Below are 9,265 nucleotides of genomic sequence, written 5' to 3'. Positions count from 1 at the left end.
ATAGAGTGTTTGGACCGAAACACGGGTCTCTCAGTCACTCTGCTCTGCTCTGAGCCGAGGAGAAAACTTTTCTCGTATCCTACAAGTTTTATCCAATGAGGAGAGAGAACGGCATAAAGGGGCGGTCCTCTCTGTGTGTGCAGCCAAGGGATGCGCGTGAATGTGGTGACGTAGGGACGAGGGCGGGGGCTGCTAACTCCATCGGCTGACAAGACGTTACGGTGCGTTCAAGGCAACTTGTAACTCGTGTTTTTCCGACCTGTGAAGTCGTACCAGTTCGATCTGGTACGAGTTCACGGGTCAGAAGTTACGAGTGGCCGTTATAGTGACTTTCACAGGTAAAACAGGTCGGAAAAACACGAGTGGGTTGCCTGGAACGCTACAAAGTCTTAAGTTGTGACTTGAAGCTGCAATTTACGGTTTCAAAAGCCTGCCTGGAACGCAGCATTAGCCAAAACGACCGGATCGCTTACTGCTGCTTTAAAAATATATTTTTTAAAAAGTATGTTTCCAGTTCAACTGGAGGGTCAGGGTTAGCAAGAAAATATCAAGATACAATATATCTATCTATCTATCTATCTATCTATCTATCTATCTATCTATCTATCTATCTATCTATCTATCTATCTATCTATCTATCTATCTATCTATCTATCTATCTATCTATCTATATATATATAGGCCTACACCTTAATGTGTGATGACATAATGGAGTAGCATGTGTCTGCAGACCCGGAGACCCGCACATTCAGCAGACCCCTTGGTTTTCTGCTACAGTGCCCCCTAGTTTGTGTTATGCTAATGTTACCTACTGGGAACATGGACGTGCAGACCCCGTAAAAAAAGGTATTGAACGTTAATCACATCGTTCGTTTCATGTCATAAAAGTTTTTGTTGAAAATGCATCTGCAGCGTAACGAACGTTTGACTTAATACGTTTCAATTAGCCTTATGCACGTCTTGGCATTTTGTTTTTAATTAAACTGAAACTACCGTGTGCATTAAATTAAACAAAAATAAAACTAAGTAGCCTATGTGTAGGTCGTTGGCACTGCCACTGTAGACTCACGTACTGTACAACTTTATGCTACAACATGTTGTTTTTATTGACGTTTGTATTTTTTCTCTAGACAAATTGCTCAGCAAATAAAAAATTGGAAATTTAAATGGATCCTGGTCTCTGGACAGAGGGGACAGGACATGATCATAAATACATGATTCTTGTGGAAAATTTTTTTCCTGTAATGTCCACTTTTATTTTTATTCATTTTAGGGCTTGCCTCGCCAGACATGTGGGAACGACTGTGGGATTTTTTTTTTCTCATGGTAAGGGTTCTTGTGAAAGTATATGCACTGCAGGCATCAGTCAACAATGTAAATTGATGGTTCTTCTATTCCAGTATTTATCATTTTGTCTGTTTTCAGTGAAGTGGACGAGTTCTGCAGGAGGCTGGAAGGGCAGATGAGGAAAGAAGGAGCACTGCCATAATATAAAGACTATTTGTGAAAGCCTGTGCAATAAAACATTTGAAACCATTTTATTCCATTCAATTCATTGTAGGCTATTTTAAGACTGTTTTGTCATTATAACTCCATGCAATAGAACATTTAAAAGCGGTTAATTATTTATTTAGTCCAAAAGATTTTTTTTTTTTAAGTTTTAAAGTAATCCAAGCTTCACAAATTAGATCTTAGTGTTTTATTTGGATTTTATTTATTTAGTCCAAAATATTTTTTAAAAAGTTTAAAAGTAATCCAAGCTTCACAAACAATTAGATCTTGGTGTTTTATTTATTTATTTAGTCCAAAATCTTTTTTAAATGTTTAAAAGTAATTCAAACTTCACAAACAATTGGGGTCTATGGAGAATGCTCCCTTCTGACACCAGCCCCCAGAGGAATTTGAGGGGATTGCAGTTTTTTGAACGCGGAAGTGAGCTTCACTTCTCAGACTGACAACTGCCCCCTTGGTCAAACCGTGTGGAAGCCCCCCGCAGCCCGCAGCCGGACCCTTCTCCCACTCCCAGCTAAATGTCATGAAAATAAACAAGCATACACAGCCTCCATCTGCTCCAAGGTAAGCTAGCAGGACTAGGGCTGCATCCCAAATCACTCACTACTACAGTGTTTCCTCTAGGATTTGTTTTTAAGGGGGGGATCGGACCTTACAACTTTAACTTTCACCACGCACTGCTGCAGCATGCACGCTTCTCTCTCTCTCTCTAGCTCTGTGTGTGAATGTCAATAACAAACAGTGCTATGTGTGGTGGCCCTGAAGTGCAAAACACAACGGCAAATCAGACAACAACAAAAGAGAAAACACAACGGCAAAAGAGAAAACACAACACAAAAAGAGAAAACACAACACAACGACAAAAGAGAAAACACAACGGCAAAAGAGAAAACACAACACAAAAAGAGAAAACACAACACAAAAAGAGAAAACACAACGACAAATTACTAAACAATGGCAAATCAGAAAACACAAAAGCAAAAGAGAAAACACAACGACATTAACCAAACCGGAAAAGGTAGGTACCCTCGGCGACATGAATCGGGGCTGATTGGACAAAAGAACTGGTCCGTGCTTTGAACCGGAAAGACAACACCGCCAGCGCGACAGACAAGCGGGACTAGCACAGAGGCCGCTATGTATTGCCCAAAATGTTTTGCTTTTGTGTTTTCTGATTTGCCGTTGTTTAGTAATTTGTCGTTGTGTTTTCTCTTTTTGTCTTGTGTTTTCTCTTTTGCCGTTGTGTTTTCTCTTTTTGTCTTGTGTTTTCTCTTTTTGTCTTGTGTTTTCTCTTTTGCCGTTGTGTTTTCTCTTTTTGTCTTGTGTTTTCTCTTTTGCCGTTGTGTTTTCTCTTTTTGTCTTGTGTTTTCTCTTTTTGTCTTGTGTTTTATGATTTGCCGTTGTGTTTTCTCTTTTTGTGTTGTGTTTTCTCTTTTGCCGTTGTGTTTTCTCTTTTTGTCTTGTGTTTTCTCTTTTGACGTTGTTGTCCGATTTGCCGTTGTGTTTTGCACTTCAGGGCCACCGTAGCTATGAGGAGACGAATGAACGGAAGACATGCAGCGGTGTATAGGCTCTCTATTTGCGACATAAAAAAACAGAAGGAGCTGTACCTATGAGGAAACACTGTAGCCTACTATAGCGTACTTCTACAGATTGAATCCTCTCGGTGGGGAGAAAAAAAGAAAAGAAGAAGCTCTGGTCTCGGTCCGCGACACAAACACCACGTTCTGTTACCCGTATATTCTCTTGCAGATGCGCCACATGATGCAATTTATGAATCGATAAAAGCCGTATTTTGATCACCATTATGTTTACATTGTGACCACGCAATTTTGTAGTGGTGTCAGAATGTTTAGTGATTATTAATATTCATAAATATAGCGCTCATATGCCTCTGAGACTCTGACGCTCAATATAAAAACACTGTTGACACTCGGGCAGCGTCGAGAAGCTTGTCGGGCTAGCAACGGTAACCAAGGGGGGCGGGGCTTTTGCGAAAGGTCAATTATTCTATCCGCCTCAAAGTTTCGATGGTTCTCAGAAGTAAACCGGAAAACGTCACTGTCTATGTATTGTAAATCTAGGTATGACAGACAAAAAATCACCCAGGCTGTGACGAAAGTGAAATAATAATGTTTCATTATACATACACTCTAATTTTTTAAATACAAAATTATTCAACAAAGTGATATGATCAACACAGCCAAGTCGTGAATTAAAGAATAATATTTGGCTGGTATACAGTACATGGTGTTAGTATGTTTAGTTCAATGAAGCATTAGAGCCAGAAATGACTTGTTTTATTTTGGTGTTCAGTGTGTATAATGCAGTCTGGGTAGGCAAGAACAGATGGATGAGATTAAAACTGAAATACAAGAAATCATTGGCTTGCTATATCAAAAGCAAATGCCAGATCCTGTGAGACTGAAATTACCACTATGACCGGGGAGAGCAAGATCACAAAAACAAAAATAATTAAGAAATTTAATTGTTCAGACAGATTATTGGTCCTCAGAAAGTAAATTATTTGATTACTTTGTTGAATACTGTCATTAATCTCATATCTTAAAGGGATAGTTCACCCTAGAATGATATTTCGCTCATTATCTACTCACCCTCATGTTGACTAAGGGCTGGAAGAATTTCCAGAGTCCACCGTCCCTTCTCTGAGTGATTCGCAGTAACCGCACTGACGCCGGCGCAAATCACGCGAGATTTGGACGGACCAGGAAGAGGAGCTTCGAGAAGCTTCCGCTACAAACAAGCTTAAAATATAGACTTATTTAATTTTTTTCGGGACAATTACGCAATTTGGGGCTTCAGCACAAGACGGACATTACATACGAGCATCATGGAGGTATTTGGATGTTTTTTTGTGTGTGTTTTTTTACAAAGAGCTCTGGTGTCCCTTTGCAACCGTTATATGGACATGCACTGCTACTCCAAGACCCCCTGTAACTCAGAGAAGGGACGGTGGACTCTGGAAATTCTTCCAGCCCTTAGTCAACATGAGGGTGAGTAGATAATGAGCGAAATATCATTCTAGGGTGAACTATCCCTTTAACCTCAAAAGAACACAACAGGACAACCGAGTGTGACTAAAGAGATTACTTAACTACAACACTGACTACAGTTTAAAAATACCACTCTTACATTGACTGCAGTTGTTCCCATGAGAGCAGAACTTCATCAACTATGAGTCCAAAATATTCTCAATTTTTTTCAGGAAGATTAAAAATGTATTTAGCAAGAATTGGATGTTAGGCCTATGTTTACAGTCAAACATTTTGATGCACTGTAGGCTTAATTTTTGATAAATCAAAAATCTGAGAAACAAGTTTTGTGGAGGACAGTCTAAAGGTGCTCTCTAGCAAGTTTGGCGACAATTGAGCAAAAATTGTGTGAGGAGATTTTGTAGGTTTTACAGTTTTTAAAAAAAAACTCGACTTCATAATTTGTAATGAGTTTAAAGCAGAAGTAAGTGATATATTTGTGTTAATATAAGTCTTAAATAGTTATATCTTCCGACAGCAATCACTTACATAGAGTGTTTGGACCGAAACACGGGTCTGTCAGTCACTCTGCTCTGCTCTGAGCCGAGGAGAAAACATTTATCGTATCCTACAGTTTTTATCCAATGAGGAGAGAGAACGGCATGCAGGGCTGTGTGTGCAGCCGTGAATGTGGTGACGTAGGGACGAGGACTGTTATGGTGCGTTCAAGGCAGCCCGTAACTCGTGTTTTTCCGACCTATGAAGTTGTACCAGTTCGATCTGGTACGAGTTCACGGGTCGGAAGTTACGAGTAGCCGTTATAGTGACTTTCACCGGTAAAACAGGTCGGAAAAACACGAGTGGGTTGCCTGGAATGCTACAAAGTCGTAAGTTGTGACTTGAAGCTGTAATTTACGGTTTCAAAAGCCTGCCTGGAACGCAGCATTAGCGAAAACGACCGGATCGCTTACTTCTGCTTTAAGTGGACAAAAGTTTCAGGAGTATTGGGGCTACAGTTTGGTTAAAGTTTCAACACTGTAGCATGTACTGTTGATTTTGTAGGTATTTTTAAAGTTTTTAAATTTGAACGCTTATTGGTGTTACATGTAATTGTCTAATATCAACATCCATCTTCCTATTACAAAATGGGGATAAATTATTTTCTCCATTTTGTTTGTGCAGGTTTTATCTATCTACCTACTGAAGGCCAATTGGACACTTGGTGTTCTGGTCAATTTAATGGTTTGGTTTGGTGGTGGGAAGGAAGTGTGTGCTTTATTAGTTTGTGCCGGGACTGATGACATACCTGCTTCTCACCTGTGTGGTTTTTAATAAACCTACTTAATACTGATTGTTCACTACAAATGTTCCCTACAGGTGTTACAGACTTATAGTTTTTCACCTTAATGTCTTTTTTTATGGGCCGCAGATTGGTACAGATAACTGAATTTTTCCCCACATATATCACAAGAATAAGGCTTCTCACCTGTGTGGATTCTTGTATGCCTATTCAAATCTGACCGGTCAGTAAACTTTTTCCCACAGGTGTTGCAGGTGAACGGCTTCTCACCTGTGTGGATTCTTGTATGCCTATTCAAAGAAAACCGGTCAGCAAACTTTTTCCCACAGGTGTTGCAGGTGAACGGCTTCTCACCTGTGTGGATTCTTGTATGCCTAATCAAATGTGACTGGTGAGTAAACTTTTTCCGACAGGTTTTGCAGGTGTATGGCTTCTCACCTGTGTGAGTTCTCATATGACTCACCAAGTTTTCTTCACGGATAAAATCTTTGTCACATATTTCACAAAAAAAAGGCCTCTCACCTGTGTGGATTCTTGTATGCCTAATGAAATCTGTCTTGCGGGTAAACTTTGTCCCACAAGTGTTGCAGGTGTACAGCTTCTCACTGGCGTGCATTCTCCGATGGATGTTTAAGTTTATTTGATGCATAAAGCCTTTCCCACATTTTACACACAAATAAGGTCCTTCACCTGCGTGACTACGTACACCGTCACTGTCACTTGTGCGACGTCTCTTCTGTGGTTGTGTCTGTACATTTCCAGGTGGTTCTGGGTCTACATGTCCACTTCCTTCCTGATGTTGGCTCTCAGCTACAGCAGAGCTGTGAGAGAGGAGCTGCTGGTCACTGGTTGGTTCTGGTTCTCTGTGGTCACTTCCCTCATGAGTAGGAGTCAACATAAAGGTGTCAGTCTCCTGCTTCAGTAGCAGCTGCTCTCCCTCCTGACTGCTGCAGACCTCCTCCTCTTCCTCTTTAATCTGTGGAGGCTCTGGCTCCTCCTGCTCCAGACTGGAGAGAACAAACTCCTCCTCCTTACAGACATGTTGCTGTAGGTGCTCTGGAACAACAAGCAGACATTAGAATTAGATCATCATGGATGATGGTGCTATTTATTTATTGTTAGTATTTGGTGTTGTTTTGTTTGGTATTTAGTTTAGTTAGTATTTAGTTTTGATTTCATTGATGTCATTAGTCGCCCTTTGTAACTATCGACGCACGCTGACGGTTTAAAGGGCTTTACGCGTGCCAGTATGTAAGTGTGTAGCAGGTGTAGCCTAAGTACATAACACAGCAACTATCTAGGCAATCAATACTCTTTTTGTTGCAGATGTATTCATACAGCCGACTCAAATACTCACTAACACAATCAACACATTCTCTGACCTGTGGCATGGCACGGTCAAAACCGTATGAGTTCCTCAGCGTGCACTGATTACCCACCTCCATTTATCGACTCAGAGCATCTGAACAGAGATCGCCACATACTGGCACAAAATGTGTACAACACTATAAAACAAAGAAAATGACCAATTTGGCTCCTACGGTCATTATTAGATTAGAACTCTGGAACAACAAGGAGACATGAGAATTAGACCATAATGGAAAAACTCTGATCCAGGTTCGGCCCTTTGTCCTAAAGCAACTCACTCATAAACTTGTCCAAATCCTATGTTGGAGCTATTCATTTATTGTTAGTATTTAGTATTTTGTTTTGATTATTCTGAATCAATTTATTTGATTTCATTATGATTAGATTTCTGCCAGTATTCTGTTTGTTTGTTATTGTCTAGATGTGTTCACGTTTATTTGTGTTTTGCTTCATGTGGCCCCGTTAAGGGCGCTGGAGAGGAACTGAGAAATTTTCTTTGTCCTTTGTTTGCTCATTTTCTTGCCAAACCCCCTTTTTTTTGTTGAAATTGGACATCTGTATCAATCAATCAGGCTTTATTTGTAAAGCACGTTTCATGCCCACAGCAGCTCAAAGTGCTTTACATGATAAAAAGAAGTAGAGACAAGGTTTTCCCCACCCGCTTACAGTACGTCATGGCCCATGGTGCAGCAGTGGCCCTTTGATTTTTGTTATGACTTGAAACTTTTCTTCGGACAAGTTGAGTCACATCACTGTGTTAGTTAGTCCTTCCTGGTTATACAGACCTGTCCTGTGGAGCTTTATCTCTGGTTTTAGGACGATATCCAGCAGTCTGCGCTGACGGTCGATCTCCTCCTCGTACTCGACGACAGTTTGTTTAAAGACTCTGAATATTTCTTCAGCAGCAGCAGTTAGTCGCTCGGTGAAAAACTCTCTCAGAGACTCAACTGAAGACATCGTTGCTTCATCCACACTGAAATATTTCTCTGAGATACGACCACACCGACCGTCTTCAAGCTGACTCCACACGTGGTCTTTGTTTACTTCCGCTGGGTGTCACACCGCGACGTTCCGGTGGGGAACGTGAATTATTTGATCTTTTTCCGCCTCAAATTTTCAATGGATATAACTTTTCCAAAAGCAAACCGGAAAAAAGTTACTATGTTGTAAATCTATACATGGAATACAAAATAAATCACACACACAGTTGCCCCTATGACCAAATTGGAATTAGAAAATTTCATTATTTCATTTTAATTTGATTTGATTGTTTGATTTCATTCAAAAAACGTGAGGTTTCCACCAGACAGAGTTTTGGTCTTTGATCTGTAAAAAAAAAAAAAAAAAAAAGAAAAGCAGGCAGCAAAAGACTTGAGGCTGGGACAGGAGTTCACCCAGCCTAAACACACAACCAGAGCAACAATGGACTGGCGATAAAACAAATAAAAGCAGATCACTTTCCTCTGTTGACCCGAAACCAAAACACAGTCAAAACACTTACAGACATTCAGAAAATGGACAGTGATAAAAATGTTTTTGTCTCAAACATGAACTCACAAACCTTTTTCTTTTTTTTGGGTTGCTGTCGCTTTCACAACAGACAAACAGAAAAACTGGATAGTGACGACAAAATACAAAAACAAGTGAAGGAAGTGATTTTATTGTTGCGGTTGAAAATTCATCACACATGCAAACAGCAATGTCGAAGCCGTGTATCATCAATATTTTATTAGCAAACCAGAGAGAAATTAATTAACAAAAACAAAAAAGAGCTGAAGGAACTGAACAATCTGTGTTTCTGTAGTTTCTGTACAGGTCCAAATATTCTACAATATATACTATTATACAACTGGATTACATTTCATGTCATTAGTACAGCAGTCAAAAAGAAAAACTTCAAGTCTGTTACAGCAGCGTCGTCTGAGCAAAACTTTTCCTTCCTTCTGCTTCGTCTCAGCTTCCTCTCTGACTGTTCAGCTAACGTGAATCTGCGTCTCGTCTAACGTTCCCTCGTCTTCTCAAACAAAGTGCTAAGTCTTTACATTTGTTCGCCTCAACGGCAGAAAATAAACCTCAGAACGCTGAAAAAAAC

The 9,265-nt window shown here is 40.1% G+C and overlaps 1 protein-coding gene across 1 annotated transcript; it reads right to left on the bottom strand.

The window, feature by feature from the left end:
• Nucleotides 1-5,604: 5,604 nt before the first annotated feature.
• On the bottom strand, nt 5,605-8,130 carry LOC146969768 (uncharacterized). The gene is made up of 3 exons (XM_085805354.1): nt 7,949-8,130; nt 6,508-6,866; nt 5,605-6,276 (listed from the first exon to the last, which is right to left on the bottom strand). Exons 1-3 carry the CDS (start codon nt 8,128-8,130, stop codon nt 5,909-5,911), a joined length of 909 nt encoding a protein of 302 aa, XP_085661480.1. The 3' UTR covers nt 5,605-5,908.
• Between the last annotated feature and the right edge of the window lie 1,135 nt (nt 8,131-9,265).

Source organism: Trachurus japonicus, chromosome 17, assembly GCF_045865225.1.
Source record: "Trachurus japonicus isolate A0001 chromosome 17, Traja_1.0".
Taxonomy (NCBI): domain Eukaryota; kingdom Metazoa; phylum Chordata; class Actinopteri; order Carangiformes; family Carangidae; genus Trachurus; species Trachurus japonicus.
The sequence above is the reverse complement of the archived record's forward strand: the minus strand, read 5'-3'. Positions and strand labels throughout refer to the sequence as shown.